At 37.2% G+C, this 27,584-nt stretch overlaps 1 protein-coding gene across 3 annotated transcripts; it reads right to left on the bottom strand.

Annotated features, from left to right (window-relative positions):
* Positions 1-592: 592 nt before the first annotated feature.
* LOC115447406 (coronin-7) lies at positions 593-26,226 on the bottom strand. Of its 3 annotated transcripts, none has more exons than XM_037447609.1 (23): positions 26,107-26,226; positions 25,210-25,579; positions 20,706-20,892; positions 20,103-20,306; positions 19,390-19,611; positions 18,321-18,448; positions 17,681-17,821; positions 15,698-16,243; positions 14,948-15,053; positions 14,398-14,517; positions 13,686-13,806; positions 13,342-13,449; positions 12,785-12,882; positions 11,545-11,658; positions 10,723-10,965; positions 10,155-10,414; positions 9,351-9,472; positions 8,797-8,935; positions 8,233-8,364; positions 7,521-7,595; positions 7,018-7,153; positions 6,062-6,186; positions 593-5,784 (listed from the first exon to the last, which is right to left on the bottom strand). In XM_037447609.1, exons 2-23 carry the CDS (start codon positions 25,516-25,518, stop codon positions 5,692-5,694), a joined length of 3,729 nt encoding a protein of 1,242 aa, XP_037303506.1. In that variant the 5' UTR covers positions 25,519-25,579; positions 26,107-26,226; the 3' UTR covers positions 593-5,691. The 3 variants fall into 3 exon arrangements, with proteins under 3 accessions (XP_037303506.1, XP_037303507.1, XP_037303508.1); XM_037447610.1 differs by having other exon boundaries at positions 25,969-26,112; XM_037447611.1 differs by lacking the exon at positions 15,698-16,243.
* Positions 26,227-27,584: the final 1,358 nt, after the last annotated feature.

Raw genomic sequence — 27,584 nt, 5'->3', positions numbered from 1 at the left:
TAGCATAGACAGACAGATTTACTATTTTTTACTGACAATGCTACAAAGCTTTTAATAGATTTGTGTTTTAATTAACAAAGACGCCGTTTCCAAGAACACATTAAATCAATTTGTTTTTCCATTCCCGCGCAAACAACGCGTTTTCATTAAAGCATTAATTAATATTGTATAAACCCAGCCAATTGTGTATTTATAGTTTACTAGATATTTCTGTTACTTGCGACGTAATAGAGATATCTCTAGTTTTCAGTAGCGAAGGGGGAAATTTTCCGAAAAGGAACCTGACACTACTTATAAGTCCTAATAATATGCATTAATGCAGTCAGGAAAATTGATTTAATTATTTTTTTTTAAATAAATTACGAAAGGAAAGCCGGCAGGAACGGACCATTTCGAACTGCGACTGAGTAATTTTTAAGGTGGAAAAATTCATTCAGCTGTTTGTGGCCGACCCGGGATTCGAACCCAGAACCTCAGCGCACTAGTCATATTCGTAGGGCGGAGGTAACTACGCCACCGAAGCAGTTACATACATACCTACTTAATATACACATCTACAGCTCGAAAAAAGGTGAATAATTAAAACGCAACAAAATTTAGCAAGAGTTTAATAAAAAAATGCAAAATAATAAAAATATCTCCAAATATTGAGTCTTAACACTAGGGATATCTGTTGGCTTCAACATCCAAAAATACAAACACGCACTCACACGACATCGGGTATGTGTGACATATTATACAATACATTACATGATGCACCTGTCTTATACTGAACAATACTTTGATGAAAATTTAGGTTAGCGTCATAGTTTGTTCACTGAATGACAACGAGTATGACGCTAATGTACAACGTAGTATCAATGCCAGTCAGTACTGGGAATGCACCCCTCTTCATATCACCCAGAAACATCTCATTCTGCAAATATCAGTAAAAATATTACATTATCTGAGATCATTTGTTGATTTAAAAAATGACTACATATTTGAGATCATATACAAATATGAAATTTTACTGAAAAATATTGCTATTCTAATATTTATTTATAAATGTAGTCTTATTTCCTGCAGTAAAGTTTTAATCCACTGTATTTCTTTGATATTCTATAAAGAAATTACCCATTTCTGATTCCAATTCTCCTTATACAATTTTACTCATTAAATATTCTAAACTTGTAAGATCATCTCAATTTCTCCACATAACTTCACCAAATATTATTCAATAAAGACAGATTAACAAAAAGCAATAATAATTTTGTCTCACAAATGAATCTGAAAACATTGGCACTGGGTTACCCAATTTTGTAGCAAATACATGTGACCAAATAAAAACAACTCGGGAATGTTTCACATCGAGAAATCATTATTGTCATTTCACAACTTTGGTACGGAAATGATTTCATTTAGAAAGCCGAAAGGATTAAAATAACGTTGTGCATGTTTTTAATAAAGCCAAGTCTTCTTTTATTTGTGTGAATATCATAAAAAAATAAACTGCGGCGCGAGTGACAGCGGTAACGCGATTTGCTAAGCGGAAGCGGATAGCGTGAATACTGGCTTTTGTATCAATGTAATAGCTTGGACAACTACCAAAAAGTATTATTTAAATGAATATTATTTATTGTTGAAAAAATGCACCGAACTTGCACCATTCTTTATTCCAGATATTATGTATAATAATCGCTTCCGCTACCGCTACGCTCAATGGCCCGCTGTCAGCCTGACCGCAGCCGTCATATAGTACATTCTCCTGCTTTTCTATTGTGCTGTAGGATTATTTAGTACACTATTATATACCGAAGGTGCGTTCTTACAATTCTTTATACGGTGATTTACAAACCTTATAACTGTTATATGATATGAATATATGTGCACTATTGATTAACACTATATCTGTCTGTCTGTCTGTGTGATTTAACATTTAAAGAAGCTAATTGATGAGGGATTATTTTTAATATTTTATAAGGATACACAATTAGTAATCAACATTTCTTATTTAATGAAAAGGTATCCGTTATTTTGTATTTTCTATTGGTTTTTATAACTCATTAATGTAACTTATTATGGATATTACAAAATGTCAAATCACAAAGACATACAGATTAAAACAAAAATAAACAAATACAAAGAAAACCTTATTCATAAGTTTTTAGAAATTGTTATAAGAATTTCAAAGAATTAACTTTTTGACTAGCGAATTGAATTACGTCTATATTTAAGTAATACGAAAGCTTTAGAATGCAACTTCTTGTGTTGCCGTACTGCTCGCACACATCGCGTGTGAGAGAGACGGAAGAACGAAGTTCATACATAGGCCCACTGATGCAAGAATACATTCGAATAATAATGAAATTTATAAATAAATTTTAAATTATTAGTTCATTGTTTAGTATTTAAATTAATTTAATGAGATTCTATTTTAATACTACACCATTTTTACAAAGAATTTAATTTTTCCATCATAATTAAAAAGGTTGGGAACTCGTGGGTTCAGTGCATAAAGGAAGGTAATACTAAAACATTCTGTCTCTCTCTTCCATACATATGTTATTGCGTGTAACAGACAGAAGTAACATACGCTCCCAACCGAAAAAGCAAAAGCGACAGAGAGGTGTCGTAAGTCATTAGATTTTTAGAAAAAAAAAAACTATTTAATTTTCAAATACACAAAATAAATTCATAATTTGACAAGAAAACATTACTCTTTGGCGTGTTGAGCAAAATGTGACGAGTGAATATGGCATCAACTAGCGGTACTAGACGAATTATATATTTTAATTTTACACATATACTTAACGTAGTTTTGCAAAAAGTAACCAATCAACCTGAGTGGGTCATAAAAAAAACATTTATTGATAATTTATTTCTTTCTAGGGACAACTTTCAAAGATAGATGAAGAGTTGTAGCGAAGACACAATCTACAATCGTTTACGCTTATAGAAAACATCAAAATATATACGAATGACATTTTTGAACGATAAGTTTTTCACACGACATATTCCCATAAATTTGCTAGATATATTTTATATCGGCCCAGATAGCGACCACCGTACACAAGGTGTTAAAACCCGACGCAGTAACACGTAAGTGTGTCGCGTTCCGGGATCAGCCTGTGTATATCGGGTTCCAACAGGCCGGCATAATTGTGTCGACTGCCGAGGGGCATCAGATGCAGTGGCGACACTTTGCCTTGTCCGAATAAAAAAAAAATCTATTAGCGAGAACGATTGTAGAACGGCGGCTTGGCTACGGACCCTAGTTATTCATCAATAAATAGCCGTTTTATACCGACGGATAGTTAACTATATATTTTAATCCATAGAAAATATTGTGGATTGGAACATTTTGCGAAACTACCACCAGATTAAGACTGTCGCGAAACCATTGACGAATAGAATCAAACCGACACGCAACACGATTATAGTGTCTCCAGGCCAGTTCGTGTGGAATATTACCTTACTACGATAAAATAAGGACTTTACCTAGAAAAATATATCAGGTACTGCGATTTGTCGCAGTGGTTGTATTGTGAACTGTACCTTCACATTTATTAAAATTCACCTTTCTACATTTTCCATGTTTCATTACATTCGCAACGAATGCCGCGACAGTCTTGTATTTTACGTTAACTCTTTCGTACCGACATCATATTTACTAGTTTTACATAATCTCATGAAAAATAAATAAATACTGTATAACCTTAACAATTCCAAATTAAGTAAAAATGTTCTGTATTTTAGTGTTTAATATAATAAAGGAGAATTGCCATTCGAAATAAACGCAATAATATATTTTAAACTAACCGCCATTTTCAACAAACGATCTCACAATCTTCTTTTCGATCTTTCTCCAAAATTTACCAATCAGAGCAAAGCTTTTTTGACAAACTTACAAATGAGTTATTTTGAAATCGGATTGAAAATTGAGATTTAGATCGTTTATTGAAAACGGTTGTATGACAGTAAGTACAAAAGAGTTATGCATAAAATAAGTTTCTATCAATTCCCTAACATATGGGTACCCTATGTCTCCTTATACAGGTACAGTACATAAGTATATTACTTATTGTAAATAAATGCATCTTGTTATGGCAAATGTAGGAATGTCGACGGACTGAGATGTTTTGGGTGGTGAAAACTTGACATTATATAATCTTTACCATATGAAAGTTTGTTGTCTTCACATGAACATAACATCACGCATCCTCTATTAGGTGTCAAGCAGAAATATAACACATTTCAGCAGCAGCAGAAATATAACAAATTTTAGTTTAAAAAATATATTTTTTTCTGGTAGATTTAGACCGGATTGTATAATAATATTGGAATGTTCTGGAAGATGTTTTTTTCATTTTGACAAAACACATTTCAATATTTAATACAAACATGTCAAGCTCCACCCAAAACAACTCAAATGGAAACAAAATGCGTACATAAAGTGAGCATTTAAAGTGAGCAAGTGTCATTGTTGGTCACAGGATACGATTTAGGTCGGATGTCAATGAGATCACGATATTTTAAACTATTTTCAAATTAGTAAAATTTTAGAGACATTTTTGAGATATTTTCTTGCCATTTGCCGATCTGTTTTGAATATAACATACAATTATATTGAACAAAGTAATTTTTTTTTTCATTGTAAATTTTTATCGATGTTTTAAAAAACAATTCTTTCATGAACTTCAGTTGGGGTTCTCTAAATACTAATTTGAAAACAGTTTAACGTCGCCAATAAATACATTACATTATGTAATCAAAAGTGTTACAATTGTCGATAAAAAAATATCGATATTTTTTCCGATTCGTATGAAAATTTGGAACTTTGGGTGCTGTTGTTACAATTAGCCTAAATTACTAAATTACTCTACCCTACAGGTATTACTAAGTGTTTAAAATGTAAAATCCATACATACAACGGGGGAAAAAAATTCTATAAAATATTTTGGGAATCCGTCGCGCAATGGCGGGTATAATTTTACATTCTCATAAGAGGGTACATGGCTGATACTATTGTTTAATCTGGTGTATGTGTTCCACATACACGAGCAATCGTCATACATACAGAGATCCAAAGAAGTCTAAATCGTCTACTATTTATTAATTATCCAAAACCGTCTTTCTAATCTAAACATAAATATGTTGTGTGTCCAAAAAATTAATACTTTGACAATCCTTATAATTTTAGAGATGAAAAACATGTGAGAAAAAATCTCAAATACTGTAAAGTAATACAGTGACATAATCTAATGCCATAATGATTCTTCTTATAAAAACTATAGAGTCGTCAATCGATTGCTCTTGTATGAGAACCAATACCCTTTAGAGATAAAATAGAGGTGCACTAGTGAATTTGGTCACATCGACCGTATCTAAGCCGATATGGGTCAGAACATGTCAAAAAATCTTCATAAGCCATCTTACTACTAAATGGACAAGTGTATAATGACGCAAAGATATTAAAAATTATACAAAATGAAAGGGATACGTCTGTATTACAGTCTTAATATAGATGTGTAGATACAAGGGGAGCTATGGGACTGATGCGTTTACTTTACATTTGCGTTAACGTTACTGACGTCATTCAAACCCGCAAGTCGGTGCGTAACGTACGAACGCAAACGTAACGCGAACGTTCGCGGACTGTGTCGCCTGCGAGCCTCTAGTAACTAAGCGTATGAATTGCACTTGCCAGGCTCACTGGTCCCACTCGGCCTCGTCCACGCCCTCCATGCTGTCCTGCTCTAGCTTCATGTTCACTTGCACCTTCGCGCACAGCGACTTCATGATCTGAGACAACGGCACGGCACAGATATATTATATTGTTAATTTTTTTGTGTTTGTATTAAATTGCAATGTCATGTAAGACACTTATGAAATGCGTTAACTATGGAGAGTATTAGCCGCCACGGCGCTTGCTTGTTTGCCACCAAAAGTTATCTTATATTAACTGACGTTCAATAAGAGTAATGTATCGGGCTCAAGCCTGTTGCGCCTAAGCCCTAGGCCCCTTCTAGTATCTGGCTCCACGGACTGCCAAAAGCAGAGACTGTATGTATGTACTTACGCTTTCCTGTTTCTCCTTGGCGTCCATGGGCACGTGCGATTTGATGAGATCCGGCTTGGGCTTCTGCGCAGCCGGCTTCGGCGGCGGATCGCGGGAGCTCGGCGACGAACCGGACTGCGACGACACTGCACCACACAAGAGACTATATTACAACAGTGCAGTCGATTTTAAACTAAGTATATATTAATATGTTTTTGCAGCCATATATTACGCCAAATCTTGCAGATACGTTTACACTAGCGACAGTAATTCGATAGTTAGGCAGTATTTTAACGGTAAAAAAATCTCGCGGACGTCAACTTTTGCAAGTTCTAAACTACACTGACTACCAAGCAAGGTTATCACTTTTTGTATCTGTCGTGTGAAATTCACTTACCAAGTATTATCTAATGGCTATATTTGAGGTATTTTCGTTGGAGAAATAATGCATAGGAAACACACGAGCGGAACCGTAAGACTGAACCAGTTTAAATAAACGCTTCAGGGGCCTTATTCTCTATCCCGCACGTTATTTTAACAGTGCGTAACAAGCACGTAACACAACGCATCATGTTTAGGACTATAGAAATTTGGCTTACAGAATACCATTCCACACACATTTCTCGAAGATAACATGACACGGCCGCGTTACGCGTTTACAATATCATACAGAATAAGGGCCCTGTATTGCTTAGGCTGCACTGGAGTAAGGAGTTGAATGAAGAACTTTGTTATGAGTACAATATTTTGACAGGTCACTGTGACTGTCAAAACAATAAACTGTCCACCAGTGCGATTGCCACGCGCTGAGTGTTGTCGCGCACTGGCCTTAGACTGCGCGACGCGAGTGAGTGAGACAGTTATAGATAGGTATTTTTAACACTCCAGTTGTGTAGACACCGCATGCGCGTTCCGGCCTAAATAACACGACTGTTGAATCGCGATGAATGTGTCAATAAAAGAGTATATGTCCGTACACGACTCCATGCCGGGCGGCTGCAGGCTGACTAGCTTGGGCGGCGTGTGCAGCCCCGCGAGCCACTCGCGGCCGCTCTGCCACGCCTCCCACGTCACCAGCGTCGGCGGGAACAGGTCGTCTTGGAACAACTCGCTCTGTGACACAATGTGGTATTCATGATACATAGTAAAACTGCTTCTAATAACACGTTATATAAATAAATATAAATCTTTATTAATTACACACACGAACGCAATATACGGAAAGCATACCGTGTTTATGTTATTGACGTAAACTTTCGTCTATTTGTGTGTGTGTTTTTTTATTACAATTTTTTTTCTCCTTTCTTGGTTTGTTTGTAAATTGATTATGCCATGGTGTGCGTATAAATGTTTTTGTATTTCTATTTTGTATTTGAAAGATAATTACTTTCTGTACAGTCACAATCAAAACAAAATATTACATTGAAAAATACAAAATTAATTAAACTGCAAAAAAAGGAATATATATATTAAACCTTACCTTTATCCTAGGCACGGTGAACGAAAGGGGCTCGATGTTGCCGTTCGTGAGACGCAACGCGCGAGCGAACTCCACCTAAAATAAACATAATAATAATATTTTAATACAACAAAATTCAATTTCAAATAACTAATAATATTTCTAATCTAGGTATCGAATTTATAAGTTCACTACAGCGAAAATCCCTGGCAAAGGAAGTAGATATTAGACCAACAAGACGATTAACTGTATTGTCCATTTATGTAAAAAAAAATACGCCATACATTTATAGTGAGTGAGACTTCATAATACCTAAATCAAACCATCATCTTAATCTCAATTCCTTTCCTTAAAAACCGACATCGCTTCTGCAAATATGATCTGGCTTCCACCAGATAGGGCCCGTTCAAGTATTACGTAACGCAATTTTTGAAGATTGTAACCCCCCACCCCCTATGTAACGCGCCGTAACGTTTTCCTGTACTCCCCAGCCCCCCCTCCCCGCCGAAAGTTATGTAACTCTAAAATGATTTTTTTTTTTGTAATATTCTCAATTTTTTTACGCAAAATACCGTAAAGTCGCTAAAATACCTTCGTTATTGTTTTAAAATATAAAAACAAATGTTACATAACGCTTTGTACGGGACCCCCCTCCCGACCGAATTGCGTTACGTAATACTTGAACGGCCCCATACCCACATCCTGGCCTTAGCAAAAAAAAATGTAAAGTAACCTTTTCGACAGCGACGAGGTTCTTCTGCAGGAAGGCGATGCCCTGGTGCAGCGACGCGCAGCGGTGGTGCGACAGCGCGCACAGGTACGGCGGCTCGCACGTCACCTCGTAGCAGTAGATCGTGGAGTCGCCCTGCACACACACACACACACTGTAGAGAAGGTACGAGTCGTGAGCATGCTCGTTAGTGGTCAGTTTGACGCCATTATTACGGCAAAGTTCATTAAAACAGTCAGCTAGTATTATTTTTGCCTAAATTGTGTTATAGCAACAGATAGCTGTGACGTAATTTACGGATGGACCCATATATCTATATATATAAAAATGAATCCCTATTTACCTTGGTCACGCCATTACGCGTAAACGTCTGGACCGACCGAAAAAAAATTCAAAAAATGGCGCGGAAAATTAGAAAATTTAAGGAAACTTAAGGACAATATAAATTTTACATAACTGTCAGTGGTTTGAAATAACTGTCAGCGATCGACAGAATGCGCGTGCATACATAGTTAAGACAGGACAACGTCTGTCGGGTCAGCTAGTTAAAAATAATTTTGTACTCACCCGTCCCGTGAGGAATATGGTGGCGGAGTCGTGGTCGATGTGCGTGTGCAAGATGGCGGGCGACACGTCGAGCCCCACCGTGCACAGCGGCGCCGACAGAGAGCCCACTTTGTACAACAAGATCTGACGCTCTGACACCCTGCGTTGGGCAAACAAGATCAAAGGTTTGTTGTAATATTATGAAGTTCTGTTTTGTTAAACCATAATGAAATTCAATGAGTACTAGGAGTGTCTATCTTTGCGTAAATTGAGTAGTAATTGCGCAGGGTGACAAACCAAACATTCGCAGAGTCGATATCAAAATAGTACTATTATAGTAGATGTACAAAATTACAATCTTCATAAACGATCAAAATTAGTAGACCTTAAACAATTATTTAAAAAAAAATATGTAAATATTTGTCCTTTTTAATACCATGTTGATAATTCCAATTGTCGTTTCCCCGACGCTATCCATCTTAGTGTGCGTGTGCGCACAAGGTACACACGTTCACTGTAAACGATTATTAAAAGTAGTGGGCTGCGTCTTCGCGTATGGAATGATCTATACGTACTTGTCGAAGCCGGTGACGACGAGGTGCGTGCCGTTGAGCGCCCACACCACGCGCGCGCCGCGGCTGCCGGCCGGCCCCGGGCCCGCCTCCACCGGCGCGGGCGACGAGCGCGGCTTGTACACCTGCGCACACACATCACTTGTGATAGGACAGACCTCCCCCCCCCCTCCCCCGCTATACCCGCTACTATAACTCCTGTAAGCCAGGATCAGCAGTGGCACGCGTGTAATGATACCGAGCAGTGAAGATCTGCAAGTCTCAGGGGACACTAATTTGTCTATCCTGCATCGAAATAAATCAAATGGAAAGACTGGTAATACCAACACTCAATACCAAAGCGAGAAACAAAATAATGAACAAGGAAGGCATTTTAACTTAAGATAAAAGCACCCGGATAGCCTCCAGTCCACCGTAAACAAAGCGTAAAACCCGCCATAATAGCCAAGCCAAGATGTGCCTGAATATGTTAGTTTCAAACCGTCCAGCATAATTATATTGAATAGCGATGGGTTAATAGTAAACCAACACTCGTCCGCCGACATTCTCTCTGAATCCCACTGCTCTTGTCATAAAGTGTAATGGTGATACTGTACCATGCCCGCATAAAACAATAAATCGATAACTCTGACGAAAGTAAAAAGTTAGTTCGATCTGCTTGATTTTTTTTTTCTCTTGACAACAGAGCAGTTTGAAACAGCCACTTTATTAGATCTCTGACCTCCAACCACACTATGGGTCGGACTTAACTTTATTATCGGTCTATCTGTCTAGAAACCCTCTCCCTAATATTAATTAAAAACTCACCCTAATCAATCCATCCTTGCAAACAGTAGCCAAGTACTCTCCACACGGCGACCAATCCAACGCGAATATCTGATCCGTGTGGCCGGTCAGTGTGATCTCAGCTTTAGGCTCCTCGGGGCTCAGGTCCCAGATCTTGATGGTGAGGTCGTGGGCAGCGGTGGTGAGTAAGTCAGACGCGGTCGGGTGAAATCTGATGATGTATATCTTGTCGGGGTGAGCCGAGAACTTGCGGGCTGGCTCGTTCGTCGATTCTTGGAGGCCTGAGCGAGGATTTGATATTTTGAATGCAGGAATTCACTACTTACAAAGTTGTGCAGATGTAAAAAGTAAATAAGAAAATGTGAAGATGAAAATGATACATCTTTCTAGCATTTGAGTTGACTTATTAATTATTTGTGAAAATTTTTACTGAATTATTTTTTTCGTCATCTATATCAATTTGATGCAAGTTGAAATGAGGTGAACAGAGAAGCTAATCTTAAGATAAAAATCGGAAATGAATTAATAATTATCACTTAAAATAACAAATTTCCTAATCCGCATCGACCCCATCGGTCGTAGTACTGACCGCCGTCGGGTATGATCCACTCGCGCACGTCGCCGTCGTCGCAGGCGACCATGAGGCGCGCGGGGTCGGCGGGGTCCCAGGCCCAGTCCTGCAGCGGCGCGGGGTGCAGCAGCGCGGCGGGGTGCGTGCCGGCGGGGTGCGGCGGCGCGGCGCGCGCGGCGGGCGAGGCGCCGCGCGGCAGCTCCAGCACGCCCACGCGCCCGCCGCCGCCCGACAGCGGCACCGCGCAACGCACGCCGTTCGCTGACCACGTAACAAATTACTCTTACGCTCTGGCTGTGTGGCTTTTGAGCCGTTGGTGTATTAACAATAATTGTCCCAAAAATCGACAATGACACTGTCTGATTACGACGACAATTTAATATTATTTTTTTTAAAATATCATGTAATTCAGATTCATGTTGTACGAGTAAATAGCGAGGATGCAATGTGTAATTAATAAGAGAGTATTGAGTTTTGATAACTTATTTAATGTCACTCACAAATTAATGTTTGCAAATGTTCGTCACTCTTAAAGTTAAGGTTTAATGTTAAGTTAATGTTCAATGTTAAGATAATGTTAGATTAATGTTAAGATACCGAGGACAGGACCCGACTGCCCCGGTAATCGGTTGTTTTACAACTACAGCGCTATTGCCAAACACAATTTTTACGTAAATGCGCCGCGTCCATTTATGCTAACTAAGGTGTTCGGTCATATTACCCGAACACATATAATAAAAAGAAATTACTATTATATCCATGGTTGCCAAAATGTATTGCACATGGTGTGAATCGTATAAATAATTATATTTATCAAAACTAGAAAAAAAAATTACTCACCGTAAAAGCCGTTACATTCGCCGGATATCTGGCGACTAATATTCTTTATGTTCTCAATGTGCGTCGACTTGTGGCCGGGCGTTCCCTTCAAGTGACGGAACTTGGACACTTTACCTGTGGAAATGAATACATAATTTATAAAAAAACCTCCACTTTTAACAGGAATGCGTTTATTTATCTAAATGTTGTACATTATATAACGTCTGTTAAGACATACATCACTCAAAGCATTCAAAAGCATTTTCAACAGGTCAACTTAAGTTGGTACAGCAACAAAACATTGAAATGTTTTTAAAAACTAAAGGTATAAATAATAGTTTTAATGGACGTTTGTAAGACAATCCTTTTTTTTCACATGGCAAAAAGCCCCCACTGCACCTGATGTAGGGTCCAATAGAATGTCTACTGACGAGACATGATTACCCCTCGACAATAGAGGACCGGCCTATGCTTGATTTTGTACATTATTCTATATATAATGTATAATAATACGAAAAAGAAGCACTGCTGCGAAAACTGCATAAAAAAATGTTAAAAAATGAGCGAGCAATTCATATTTAAAATATTGTAATGTACAGAAGTGGGCGCGATGTGGGGATATCGCTTCATCTCTTTCTTTAGCACGAGTCGTAATTCCCGATGACGTCACATGTGCGTATTTCGTCTCTTTTCTGTTTCTTTTAAATTACCCTTTCCACCGAAATTCAAAGACTTATAACTTGTTGATATTTTCCCGGATTTTAATAATTCTTTCAGTGCTATAATTTATATTTTGTAAATATTTCATAATAGTAAAGAACAAAAATGAGTCCGGTAGCCTATCTCACAATTACGCCGGCCTGCTGGAACCACATATACACAGACTGATCACAGACTCAATGGAACGGAACGGAATCATATCTAAATGAAAATCAATAAACTTTTGAGTAGAAATATTTAATGTTTTGATTTTAATAACAAAATCTATAACAATAACACTATTTATAAAAATGTTAGAAATACAAAAGCTAGATCAAACGACACAAATAATCTGGCGATTCAAAATATTTATATAACATTTTTTTTATGTTGCAAGCGTCATAGTAATCTCTATGTTATAAAACTGCCTCGGTGCCATAGTTGTATTATGGTACAACTGAAGTGCCGAATAACCAGTTGGGAGTCCACCGGAGTGGGTTCTGCCTCTGCCTACCCTTTCGGGAATAAAAGGCGTGAGTGTGTGTAAAAACCAGATACTTACCAAAAACAGTAGAAGTCCTTTTAGTAGTAACGTTCGGCACAGAAGCGCGTTTCTCTTCGCGGTCTGGACTCTTGCGAGATTTCAGCGAGTCGCGACGTCTACAAACGTAATTGTTATTTTTTTTATTAATCTAAATAATATTATAATTAATGCAAAAATTGGTGAAAATAATTTTAATGTTTGTTGGAAGCAAACGCAAAAACAGGTGAACAGATTTCGATGAAATATGACATACGGATAGACCATATCTTGGATTAACGCATAGGCTACTTTTTATCCTTGTAATTTTCTAATGTAATTTTTATATGATTTTTAAATATATGACGCTGGCGGTAGAATATATTACATTAAGCTGGTGGTAGAATATATTACATTAAGCTGGTGGTAGAATATATTACATTAAGCTGGTGGTAGAATATATTACATTAAGCTGGTGGTAGAATATATTACATTAAGCTGGTGGTAGAATATATTTGTATACGCCTGGATAGTGACCACCGTACATACGGTGTAAACCCGCCATAGTGTGGTGTGTGTCGTGTCGTGTGTGTGCGTACCGGAGCGGCGCGGGGGAGGGCGGCGCGGCGGGCGCGTCGGCGTGCTCGGCCGCGCTGACGGAGCGCAGCTCGTACAGGCGCCGCCGGTCCGCTATCGACTGGTTGCCGCTGCACATACGCACAATCATTTTAATATTCATTCAAAAAAACAATATCCAAAAGGAAAAATTCTTAAAAAAAATAAAATAATATGTAATTATTGACTACAAAAATAACTTTTCATTCTGTGCTTTTCCAATGATAACATATGTAATTTTGATTAAAAAAACTTTTTTTTACAACTTTACTAAGGATACGTATTTAAGCATACCGCATGCATCAATATGGCGAGATAATGTACTCACTCTGTGTTCTCAAACATCTTGCGTCGTTCCACTGTGCTGGGCGTCTTCGGTCTGTACCCAGAGTCGGAGGAGTTCACCTCCTCTTCCAGGCTAGTGTCCGACTTGCCATTTGTGTATTCCTCTGAAAAAAACATTGCTCTAAAAATGTTTACTACACAAAAAAGCACTCCGTGGCAAAATCACCCTTGGTCTTAAAAAACCTAATAAAATAAAAACTACGAGCTGCAGTTTTCAGCAGAAATAAACAGTGTAAATATTTTAGTCTAGTATTTTTATAAGGAATAAATACTTTTCAATTATCGCCGGTAAGACGTAATACAAAATGCGCGTACGGACGATTTCAATTAACGATCCAATCTTTTTTATCAACAAATATTTTTGACACGCTCACTAAAAACTAAATATTCTAATTGATTAATTCTCGACATCGGATTCTTCTAATTACTCGACTCTGACTAATTCTCGACATCGGATTGCAGATTAAGTTTCGGATCGTTTATTACATTAGCCGTAAACGAATTTTGCATTAAGCCCAACAGGCCTTCTTTGGATTCCCGACCCAATCCTTACCTTATAGAATTTTGTACAGCAGGGAATGAGCAGGAGGCTTCACACTACACACTCACGCTATATAAATTGTGGACGGTAAAATGAGTCTTACAAGGCCCTTTATAGGGTATAAAGTGCTTTCTACACCTAACGACAGCCTCACCTTTGTTAGGCGCGATGTCCATGTCGCTGGTGGGAGATAGTGACTTCTCTTTCTCGTCAGACTTGCCGATTGGGGTCGACGTCACTGGGGTCGTGGCTGTTGGCGCTGACGGCGAGGACACTGTGCCAACAATAAAAAAAAAATAGTAATGCAATTTTTTTTGTTTTGTTTTACACACTACTATAACATATATGCAAGTATGGCGTCTTACTTGATACTAAAGTACCTGAACCTTGAGCTTTAGTGATGGAAACGTGCATAATTAATGGGTCGAAAATACAACTAAAATCTTGGTGATAAATTTACAAAACCCAAGTTTTCAACTATCGCTAAATGCCTGATTTTGTGTGTGGGAGGGGGGGGTGTATCACTAATTCGTGAATGTTAGGAGTAATTAACGACATTCATTTATGCATACGTTTGTATAAGTATTGTATTGGACTTTTATGTTTTGTAACATTGAAAAAATTGGATTTTTATTCGCAGCATTAATGACGTGTCCTTTCTAAATATTCTAAACACCAGATAGAAGAATACGTTTATGGCAGACCTGAGTCGGACTTGGCTCCAGGCACGGCCGGCACGGAGAACACCTTGTCGAAGGAGAAGTCGTCGCTGCCGGCCGACGCAGAGAACGGCTTCGGGCCCAGGCGAGGCTGGAAACAAACGATACTGATTTTTATCTTTAATTAAACTTGAATAAGTCGTTACTAAATTTTTGGACGAAATAATTTTGTATTTAGTACAAAATACTAATTTTGCCATAAACAAAACAAAACGTTACACATTTTTTACACATTTTAATAAGGAGCTACCATTTTTTTTTTTATTTTTGCAATTAAATTTGTCATAATCAAAAAAAATCCATAACACATTTTTACACGTTTTAATAATGAACTACCAAATTTATTTTTATAATATCCTTTATATTGACTACAGCAAATTTTAATGAAGATTACATTCTATCCACTTTAGCCAAGACTAATACTTTTTTTACGAAATTTCTTACCCATATTAGCCCAGTGTGATGGAGGCCTTACACTCGGTATTAGAGGTCCATGAGCAACAGAGGGCTAATGTATGGTATAGTAATACAGGGCTGGTATTACGCCACACTTGTGAACAATCAACGTGTTCACATAGATAAAGGAACCAAAAAGTATTACAAAATACTCTTATACTCTTAACTCTTTATCAAACCTGTCATAAAGAAATCGTGTCACACTGACCTATTTTTTCACGAAATAAAAAAAAAGATAAGCCCAAAAACAAATCTCTTATATCCCACTTAAATCAATACCTTATAGCCAGATAATTGTACCGACGTAGTCCTTGGTTTGGGCTTGGGCGCTTCCGAGTGCTCCTCCATGGACCCTGGCTCCGAAATCGAAGACCTGGGAAGCGGTTTCGGCGCCTGCATCGGCACACCGTTTATCAAACTGTTACTTCTGGACAAAGAGCTCTCCGTAGACTCTGTGCTGTCTGTTTTTTCAATGGTCTTTGCGCTCTTCTCGTTTGTATTTTCGTTATTTTCAGGCTTATCACATTCGTAGTCTTCTGGCTTCTTGTCCGAACAATCGTGCCCGTTGTCTGTGATCTTTTTGTGGAACCCGTTTGTCTCTTTAGGATCTTTGTTCTTTTGCCTCTCCATGCCTTTGATCATGTCTTTCACGTTGACGAAATCGATTCGGTCTTCGTCTTTCGGTTCGGGCGTTGGCTGCGACTTGACTACCGGCTTCGGTTCTTCGATGTGTGCTGGTGAAACCGGCTTTTTCGTTTCGCTCTTTTTTATCGGTGGCATCGCTATAATAGCCTTTACTACTTCTTCTAGGTTCCCACGATGCACCTTTAAAAAATACACTAATTACGACACGCCCACAAATATAAATAAAAATAACAAATGAAAAATAAATTAAACCAAAAATACTTACGACAAAATAAAATCAACCAACTACACTCATCAAACTACAAAATAAAACACTACACTAAAACCAAAAAAAAAACACAAGCTGATAAGAATTTAACCCAAAAAAAAAACACTAAACCATCAATCAGCTCTAACATCTGAAAAAAAGGCAAAAAAAACAAATAACCCAAGCAAATTAAACCTTGTACACTATACTGTCTTCCGGGAAAAGAAGTAAAAAAAGGTTTTATTAACATTATAAGATTTTTTTAATTAACATTGTTTATGTTCGCTAAAACAGGGTATGTTATATATTATTCTTAAATTATAAAACAAGTTTTTTTATTAATCTATATTTGAAAACCACAATCGAAACGCCATAGTGGGTTTTGTTTACAGTCTAATAAAACAAGTTAAAAAAAATCAAAAAAACTGAATTAATCCCACACATATAAAACAAAAATAAATAAATTTCCAACCCTCCCTCCTTACTATGTTATTACTAACTTCTTTTTTTATGTTAAAATTATATTCTTTTCCGTTACTTCCCGCATAATAAGCCAATTAGCTTTACTACAAACATAAAAAAATAACATGCATACTTTGAAAAACAATTTAATGGAATGATGGATCTTGACCGCGTTATAAATAATGAATGACATGTAATACAGTTTATATAAGGAGCCATTCAAGTATTACGTAACGTAATTTTTGAAGATTTTTGTGTAATTTTTTTTTAAATCTTTTAACACATATCAAAAATAATGATTTCTTATGTTTACGCGAATGTTAGACATTGAAATTAAACTAATTTTCCGGATTCTATCGCGGTTTTTTGTTTTTTATTTTTCTCCCGACGTTTCGAAGACTTTGCAGCCTTCATGGTCACGGGGGGGACTGAGGTGTTGTCACCTCAATCAACAACACCTTAGATAGAATCCGGAAAATTAGGTTAATTTCACAGATCAAAAATATTAAAAACACAAGAAAATTAATAAAATAAAAAAAAACTGTTAGTGTGTCAAACTTCATTCTGATTGGTCCACTTTTGCTATGAATTCGACGGTGCGATTAAAATAATTATAGAAATCAACCAATAGACAACTTAGCTACTTCTTATGTTTAGGCGAATGTTTGGCATTAAAATAAAACCAAAACAGACCTTTACGCAATCAATTTGTTTAATTTTTACTTTCGACGTATCGAAGACTGCAGCCATGAGGGTCCCGTCTCAGGGCGGACTGTGTTGTTGATCCTCCGAAAAGTTACAATACATTCACCAAAAAAAAAATCGCGAAAAAATCCATTGTTTTTTTTTGTATATTTATAAACCGATCAAGATCCATCAACACTGCATAATAATAAAACGTCACCCACCTGCACGCAGTTGTTGGCGGACGGGTGCAGCGATATGTTGGGCACGGGGTGGTCCTGGTTGTCGAGCCACATCGGCGCGCTGAGGTACGTCACAGAGCCGCTCGTGTCCGGGTACAAATCCGCGTGGTACTCGCGGTAGCTCTGCGGGACAATTATGTTTGCTAGATGGTAGGCTATCTACCCGGATAGCGACGAAATCCCAAAAAGGGAACCCGATACTACATATACACTTACTACATATACGTCTTACTTATAAACTTGTTTTAGCATTAAGAAGTGATTAAGAATTGCCTGAATAGCAGTTAAAAACATCACCGGTTACTAATTTAAATCTAATTAAGAGGCAAGATGGCGGGTTTTGACTTACAGCTGATCGAGTAAATTTGTGTTTTAACTAAGCATAGCTTTGCGAATTTTTTATAAGTAAGACTGATCGATACTAATATGCATGAATGCGTGTATATCCGGTTTTGAACAGCCAAGCGTAGATCTATCGGCTGATCAGAGATTATCACTCATCAGTCGTTAGTCGTATCACAACACCACTGAGGTGGAGTGGAGTACCATGAAAATAAAGCTGAGGTCAGTGAAATATTAAGCTCAAAATCCTATACACCCGGCGCCCCTGAGTGTGTCTCACCTTCCTGGGCACTTGGTACATGATGGGCACGACGGTGGAGCCGGCCAGCTGCAGCACCCTGTTGACCTCGCCTTCCATCACCCGCAGCGCCCTCTTCGGCACCAGACAAGCCCCTTTCGTTTGCTCGCCTGAAGCACACATTTATGTCTTTATAAGCATTTATCTCTTTTTGTCTAAATGCATAATCTCAAATAGCTTTTCAAGTGTCCAGTTTGTGCCTATTAATTTAGCAACACCATGTTGTAGTCAGCCACAAAAGTGCTCAACAAATGCATAATCTCAAATAGCCTTTCAAGTTTTGTGTCAGTGTAAACAATTGTTTTTTCTTCAGTAACATAAACTTTAAAAGGTTTCTTCATTTTAAATTAAAATATAATGATTGAAGTCAATGTGAAGAAGGGTTTTAAAAGTTTAGAATTTGTTCAGCTATGTTTGTGCCTGACTGAACATATAATAACTGTTCAGGTAGGCAGATGAGTAGCAGGTAAGTAGGTAGCAGTAGGCATAAAAGGCGGCAAATTATCGACAGCTCCGGGCGGCTAAAAGCACTGCTAGAAGCCACTGCTAAAAGGTTTACATGTCATGCTTTCATTTCAAGATATAACTTGCTGAACCGATATCGCTGACTGATAATTTGACCGGTATCTTTATGATAGATAAAGATTCGAAGCAATGGTAACGATAAGTAAGATATTAATGTACAGTCATCACCGATAATGCCGAGTCTCTGTCTCGTGTAGTGAACAAAAGTGACTTCATTTTACCTGATGTTAACAATCAAACTTCTATAACTCTACATGTTTTAGTAATAAACACTATATTCAGTTGTCTTACCATAATAGATGATATTCACCATCACAGGGTAACAAGACAAAATAATGTTATATAACTTTGACAGATGTATTCAGCAGTTATTGGTACACTTTGCCTGTAAGAAGTATTTTTTTTAACAAGACAGCCTCTGCAACTCCTGTATGCCAGCATCGTCAGCACACATTTTATGACACCGAGCGGTGAATCTATGGAAACACTAATCTGTCAATGAATTAAATAAGAATATACTACTCACCAGAATGCCTGAGCCCCTCAATAAGGTAAGGGTCCCTGTCAGTGAGCTCCATGTAGAGTATGGTGGTGTCGCCCTTGCCGGCCAGGAACAGCATGTTGGTGTCAGGGTCGAACAGCGGCATCAGCACGCCGGTGGAGCAGTCCAGCTCCAGGGTGCGCTGCGGCTGCGACAGCTTGCGCACGTCGCGGATCATTATCTGACGCAGGCGAGCCGAGTCGAAGCCTGAAATCATTGTCAACATTGAAAGGAGAAGGGTTAACGTTCGGCCTGATCGAAAACAGATTTACTCAGGATTAACACAGTTACTTAGGCCAATACGACGAGTTCTACACTTTGAGTGCGGTAGCCGCCACATTTATCACATACAGGCCAAAGTTTTTTTTTCCATAGCATTGAAAAAACAAATTAACAAAAATTAACTACTCATAATTTTATATACACAGCAAACATTCCTTCTTCATCAGTACAGTAATAGAAAATTAAACACGCAAAACCGTTGGTCTTGCGCTTAATCTCTCTCCGGTCATGTCGGATTGCCGTCTCATCAGACTACGTGAGTGAGGGAACAGGGAATACACCAGTGTATAGCGCACTCATTTGTGCACAATAATATATCCTGCGTAGTTGGCTGATCTCCCTCGAGATTGGCAGCTGTAGCCGAAATATTATAAGGAAAGAATCAAATCAATAGAAACGATTTGTGCGCCACTGACCGGTGGTAAGTATCCTGTCCTGGTCCCCGAGCCACACGATCCTGCTGTCCTTGATGTTCTGGTGGCTGTTGGCCACGTCGAGCACGGCGGCGGCGGCGCGCGGGTCCAGTATGCGCACCTTCTTGTCCTTGCATGACGTCGCCAGCAGTCTGCCGTCCTTCTTCCACGACGTTGACTGGATCACCTCCCCATGGTCTTTGTTTACTGTTGTCAATGATGTCACACTTAGTACAAACTCCATGTTTTACCCCATGGGACATAGGGATATGTAAGAGAGAGTCAGAAAAGTAGCGAACAAATTCAAAATTTCCAATTATGTATCTCTAATCTACACACAAATTTTAAACGATTTGTTTTTCTTTACCTAAAATTAAGTAAAATTTGTAATTTATTCCAATAAGAAAAAACATCTTGGTCATTGAGTACGCTCCGCGATCATAAAAGCTGCACTTTTCGAAACATCGATGTTAAAATTTAAACATAAGAACCTCTAAGTAGTTGGCTTGTTGGTGGGAACACAAAAATATAATACAATCAATTGAAATTTTTGAATTTGTTCAGCTACGTTTGTGACCGACTTCATATTTATCGTTATAAGTTTACCAAAAGCCTCCTTCTGCTTGGTGAGGTCCCAAAGGGCAAGCTCGTGTCCGGACGCGACGTGGATAAGTCCGTCCGCCACCGGGTGGAAGCCCACATTCTCCACGCGCCTCTGCTTCTGAGACAGCGTGCACTCCGCCGTAGACAGAGACTCCTTCAGACCCTCGGGCGGTATGTGCCACACCTTTACCTGTATAACATACCAGGGGCCTTAGTCTCTATGCAACACATTATTTTTACAATGCGTAAAAAGCACGTAACGCGCCACGTTGAGTTTGAGACAATAGAAATTGTCATACAGAATATCATTCCACCAGTGGCGAAGGGTGAAATTTTCCAAAAAGGCAACCCGACACAACATATAGTTACTACTAATTGTATAAACTTGATCTACAAACCGTTTCAAGATAATTCGATTTTATATAAATAACGAAAGGGAAGCCGGCGTAAACAGGGCTATATGGATCATTCACCACGGCATTCCACAGTAATTTCTCATATAATTTAACAGGACCGCGTTACAAGTTTGCACTGTGGGGGAATAACGCCCTACGAGAAAGAGCACGAAATTTTATATGTCAACGTGCCATTATATGCATATGAAAATAATTATAAAGTGCCTGTAACGTACACGTTGGATGCAGGCCGCTTTCGACAGGTCCGTCTGGAAATCTTTGGCGGAGGCCTATGTTCAGCAGTGGATTTTACGTGGCTGATGATGATAATGATGATGTAACGTGTAGTCCAGGGCCGTCTTTAGTAACTCGAACGGCCCTTTCTGGCGAACTTTTTTTGATCCGATCTATATTTTTGTTGACATGTATTTTTAATTATTATCGACAGGCCGTGGTGGATCTCATTGGCCAGAGCCCAAATGGCCAAATGGAACTCGCTTTAGAAGATTCAAATCCTGGATTTCGAGTAAGCTAAACCTACACCAATAATTCTCAGACATAACAATCGAACTCAGTATTCCTTAGTCCATATCCCATATGCTATACCGTTAAAACTAAACGAAGAAAGCATTATGTGAACCTAATTTAATTAAGAAATTTGTGCCCATATATGGCAATACAAGACAATGACCCACATAGATACAGTGTTTATCAACAGTTTATGTAATTTCCTAAACGAGTTTATTATCTACATATTTATTTACACGAGTTTGTTTGTTTCTAGTCTTAATTAGCGTCATTGTTTGTCAGTAATAATATAGGTTTAATCTATAATTTTTCCTTATATTCTAGTTTAATTAGAAATGGTTGTTTGTCATACTTCACAAAATACGTATATCATTATAAATAGAAAATAATTAATACTTAATCTTAATGTCGATATTAAAGATATGTAAATATACTATTCATTAAGATTTTTAATTGTAACAATTCAGTTCATTCATTTTAATTAAATATTTTTTTATTTTCACAAAATTTTAATGATATATTATTGATTTCAGATATGTTATCTTTTATTATATACAATTTGTATACATTCTTCGCCCATCATTACAATGGCACTTAGGCTGATCTATATTATGATTTTAATTTAATGCTATGTATTGTTGTACATCAAATTGATGACCAATAAATAAAACTATACTTTAATAACGCATTAAGCTGAAGTTTATTTTTGTAACTCCGTAAACAATAACACAGTGCAGTTTCAGAGGATTCGTGATTTGTGCATAGTACTTTGAAGTAACAGTGTAGTGTTTTTCCTTCAACGTTAATTGCGACGCAACACGACTGTTATAGCGCAAAATGTATACAACCGCATAATTTAAGGTAAACGCCTGTGAGAAAGTCGCATATATCACGAATAATCGATTTTCAACACTGGATTCATACACAATGACGTTATGCTGATACGGCTCTGCATAACTCGAGTAATTCAAAGACGATCCATTCTAAACGATTATAATTATCAATGCTGCAGCGAGCGTTCAATGCGCACTTAATCGTTGCAAGTTTTTACGCCTCACAATTACCATTTAAATAGTTAGCCATATAACGATATATAATATTGTATGTACGACTATATACCATGCATGGGGCATGACACCAAAAACTTGGCTCCGGTCATCAAAGTGACTCCACTGCACCTGATGGTAAGCGGATTGGAGTCCAGAGAGCGTCGACTGACGAGAGATGATTACCCCTCACCAGTCGGCACGATTACGCCGGCCTGTTTTAAGTACCTGCGCGCCCAGGGTCTGCGCCCGTGCCTGAGCAGATTGGCACCATCGGACTTACGGCATTGATTAAATACTTAGAGAATATACCCAAAGAAGTCATGTTCAGTGTAATATTTCAGTGTAGGAATGTAATCGTGATCTCGTTACTCAGTTATTCGCCCAACTTTGTCATTCCCGTGATATCTGTCTAGCACTTAACATGAATTACAATTTCGATTTTAAAAATTTCCCGCGCTTTCTATCTAGTAACATTAGACCATGTATAATGGGCTCACGTATGCCTGGTTCTTGGTTGACCACACCACAACATTCTCCGCTAAGCAACAGCGTACAAGCACGACTATGCTACGGTTGAAAGAAAATTATAGCCAGTGTAAATATACATGGAATGTCTGACGATGTTGAGCACATTCAATGATGTTCCAAAAAGCGCAGTTCAAAGTCACACAATTTTTTTAACAGCATTTTGTTTGTGGGTGGTCGCGCTTACGAATCAGGCGGGCCATTTGCTCGTCTTTTAGACAAAAAGAAACTAAAACACTATCACAGGAGAAAGGTTTACATGAAAGTAACCGGCCAACACCCTCCACTGGTCACGTGACTGAAAACATTTCACTGGTATCGTTGGTGAAATAGTAAACTACTTTTTTTGCTTCAGTTCACAATTGGGACGGTGAGAGATGATGCTTGTTGTATCAAAATTTCATTTTTTTATCCTTTAAACAACAGTAATGACCTAATGGGGAATGGAATGGAGGGATTGGAATGAATCCAACCCATAGAGCACGCACGCACTTTCGAAATATTGAATTTAATTTCATAATTTATAATAACTTAAATTAGGAATTTCTTGTGACGATTTCCAGGCCTTACAAAATTTCGCAAGAATTTAGACCTTTTGAATGTTACTTAGTCCTCAACAAAATAAAGCCAATGCAATGTATTAAAAAAAGACCTTTCCCTCTTAATCATATAGGACAGTACGCCCACAAGTGCTACCAGAATAGTGTGGTCTATTTTTATCTTAATTTTATGGTCCTGTCTCATCATTCTCTTAGAATACCTACCCGTATTTTTAATATTCAATCATACTAAAAGAAATAACAACTCTGCTCTGCAAATAGAATTTAAGCCAAAAAATGTGTTCAAGTATGTGCTAGTATGAATGAATATTATCAATTGATCCCTCCGCTTGTTCCCTACAAGGGTCAGCCGTCATATACATTTACATAATTTTGTCATGATATGTAATATCAGACATTAAAAAAAAATTGTGTGACATTAAAGATGCTTGTCACCTTAAGATGTATCATGGATAGAATAATTATGTACTACATCCTTCATAGTATCATGATACAATAAAGTAATTCGCATTTATATTGAAAATGTAAATTTTACTACTTAGCAATTATAATATGTTGATAGCAGTGAACATATTGTATTAGAAGGCAATCTCAGAATGTAAACACCATTGTTTTCCATTCATGCAACACATGAATGAATTGTATTTAGAGTTAAATGTGACAAAGTCCAAAGAAAAGACACAAATGCGAAGGATGTAAAAAACAAAAAATATTTTTGTATGGGCCATATATTTAGAGGTAATTTTAAAGTAATACAATTGAAATTGGTGTAGGGTTGTCTGTGGGGTTAAACCCATTAGGGCAGTAGACATATTTATGTCTACTATGCAAATTAAATGTATCCCCAGAGGGAGGGCATAGCAATTATTCATTAGGGGTTAATAGCCATTACAAAAATAGCATATTGACCATATATTGACTTGCACAGTACCAATCTACAGAGAAAACTTTGCATTCTTTTATATTATGTAGACCAACAGTATTATGTCTTTATTTTGACAAAAAGACACCTTAAAAAATGTATGGGACATAAATATTTCTTTAAGATTGTAATGAAACCGAACATCCTAAATAAAATATATCTAAAATTAAAAGGCCATAGCCTAGTTGAAGCGGCGATATCCTTGTTGGGTGTGGAACGGACTGGCAAGACAAATGTCCGCAGGTTCAAATGTGTATTCTTTGTGAATTTATCGTTCACTTTAATGGTGAAGGAAAACATTGTGAGGAAACCTGCACATCTGAGAAGTACTCTATAGGAATTTCGAAGGTGTGTGAAGTCTACCAATCCGCACTCGGCCAGCGTAGTGGACTAAGGCCTAATTCCTCTCAGTAGTAGAGAAGGCCTGTGCTCAGCAGTGGGCAAGTATATAATACAGGGCTGATATTATTTAAAATTAAAACTAATATAAACAAACCTACTATACAATATGGATCAGAACAAACTTACCAATGAATCCTGTGAACCGGTCAGTAACAAGCCATCATGGAATGGCGAGAACTCCATATCCGTGATTGTGTCAGAGTGCGCGTGAAGCAGCGGCATAGTCTTACTCTTCCTCCCACAGTCATCTAGTGGTAGGACTGCCATGCTGGACCCGACATGCTCCCAATTGAACGCCATGAAAGCAGCCGACGCACATATATTATTGCCATATGTCTGGTAGGATCCCACGCAAATGTCTCTGATACAAGCTTCGGGCTTCGGCACGATCGGCGCCGCATTTTTATACTTAGACGCTTTGAAACGCCACGCCATGGTTATCCACTTTTTGTTAAAAAAATGTTACTCAGTCTTAATTTGGAATGTATTGTGGCAGCTGCAAGAAAAACACGTTGATCAAATGTTACGCTGGAACAGGACCCAGCAAATCAATCGAAGTGCTGAGAGAAATAGGATGACACTCGCCAGTACACTACAACTCAGGGAATAAAGATTTGATGCTTTGATTATAATCAAACAAAAAGGTAACAACTTTGCAACTTGACAACAGATTATCCGTTTTCTATAATTATCTTTACATTTTTTATTGCACTTCTTTCGTACGTGACCAATTTGAAATTCTAATCAGAAACAAATCACTATATCCACTCTATACGACAAGAATATTTATCACAAATATTATATTCTCTTATAAACTTGTTTATATACACAAACTTATTTGAAAACAATAAGTGTGTTAGTGGAAAAATACAAAATAATTTACACCTTTTGTTTTGAATAACTCGACCGGCTGTGACACCGGAAATTGATCGATTTTAATATTATACCAAAAGGACGCGGCGCACTTTTATTTCGTACTAATTTCTTTATCACTACACTTCTCATTTATAAATATTAACTTACCTTAACTTGTGAAAAATACTAAGAAGTTCAATTTCCGCAGACACTCCCCCTAAACGTCGGCCATTTCAAAGCGACATTAGGGTGGTGGTGGTGGAACGGATCGATAATTGATAGAAACGTCATAGCAAATGTTAGTCGATTACACCGACTAGATAATTATGTTTAAATAAAAATTTAAACTAAATAAATAAAACTCTTAACAATTACAGTATGTAATCTTATCTTGTTTTGTTATAATTGGCTAAAGATTTTATAACTTATAATTTATCTACTAGTAGATTTAGTAGCAGGAGTCACGATTGTATTGAAGATTACCTTTTCGCGATATAAATACTTCGTTATACGAAACGTTGCACTGTCAATGTCAAGAACAGTAAATTCGGCGGGAAATTTAATAGCGGTCGCTGGTCATATTTATCCAACGATGAAGTTACAATATAAATATTTTATTGAATATTTTTCTGTATTTGGATTTAATATTTGATCTACTCCTTTCATTGATGCTAATCATTATTACGTATAATAAAATTACTAAAAAGATACCTATACCTTAATCACTGTTATAAAAGCAAGGTTATTTGTGTTGTTAGATCATTAGAAAGGAAGAAAAGATAAACATCTGGCTTGCAAAGTAAGTACTTACCTACTTTATAAAATTTTAGTCACTTTTCGTCTTGGCGATCTCCCTGGGATTATCTCTTCAATATGCAGATTTTATATGATACGGTATTTAATTTGTTACGGACGTTTTTCGATACTAAACTGAGAAAGGCGTTACTCTGTTCAATGTATTTCTTTAGAACTCTTCTTATGGACCATTAATGAAAATGTACTAAAATATGCAATGATGCTACAGGAAGAGTATTTTAAATATTTTTATATGCAAACATGCATAGGCATATAATCCCATTTAATTTAAGTTGCTTTAGTTATTTATTATTTAATTGCTCATTTTAATCATATTTTTTTTAAATGTCATTTAAAATCTAACATAGACAGTACAATTAAAATCTGATTAAAAATTAAATGATTAGGTTTATGCTTTAAATATTAGGTTATTTACAAAGATTGTAGCATATAATACTTCAATGAATTATGTTTATTTTATTTTATTCATTTGAGAATAACCTGTTAGAATATTTTTTGACTTTCGCAGTAAATAAAGAAAATGATGATGAATAAAAATAAAACAATAAAATCTATATCCAAAGTGATAATTTATTGCGAGTATTACAATAATTAAATTTCTTTGGTGAGAATTAATTCCATTACAAACAGGAAACATTAAGTATTAATATAATTCAGATCCAATAATAATGTCGATCATGATTATTGTAACGGAAGCTAAAATGGCAAATTACAAACATATAAATGCTTAATTTATGTACGCGCAAATTTTGTCAATGAAATAAAAAAAAATAAAATTAGACATCAATCGTTTTATAGCGAAATAAATTAAACATTCATATCAAAGTTTG

This window comes from Manduca sexta, chromosome 7 (assembly GCF_014839805.1).
Source record: "Manduca sexta isolate Smith_Timp_Sample1 chromosome 7, JHU_Msex_v1.0, whole genome shotgun sequence".
Taxonomy (NCBI): Eukaryota; Metazoa; Arthropoda; class Insecta; order Lepidoptera; family Sphingidae; genus Manduca; species Manduca sexta.
The sequence above is the reverse complement of the archived record's forward strand: the minus strand, read 5'-3'. Positions and strand labels throughout refer to the sequence as shown.

What these genes read in the sequence shown, in the direction of transcription:
- LOC115447406 (XM_037447609.1), bottom strand. Translation starts at nt 25,518, where the DNA reads ATGGCGTGGCGTTTCAAAGCGTCTAAGTATAAAAATGCGGCGCCGATC. An exon ending in TGAGGGGCTCAGGCATTCTG is followed by an intron (nt 18,449 to 19,389) that starts GTGAGTAGTATA and finishes TGTGTGCTTCAG; the next exon opens with GCGAGCAAACGAAAGGGGCT. An exon ending in CCCTCCCCCGCGCCGCTCCG is followed by an intron (nt 12,883 to 13,341) that starts GTACGCACACAC and finishes TTACGTTTGTAG; the next exon opens with ACGTCGCGACTCGCTGAAAT.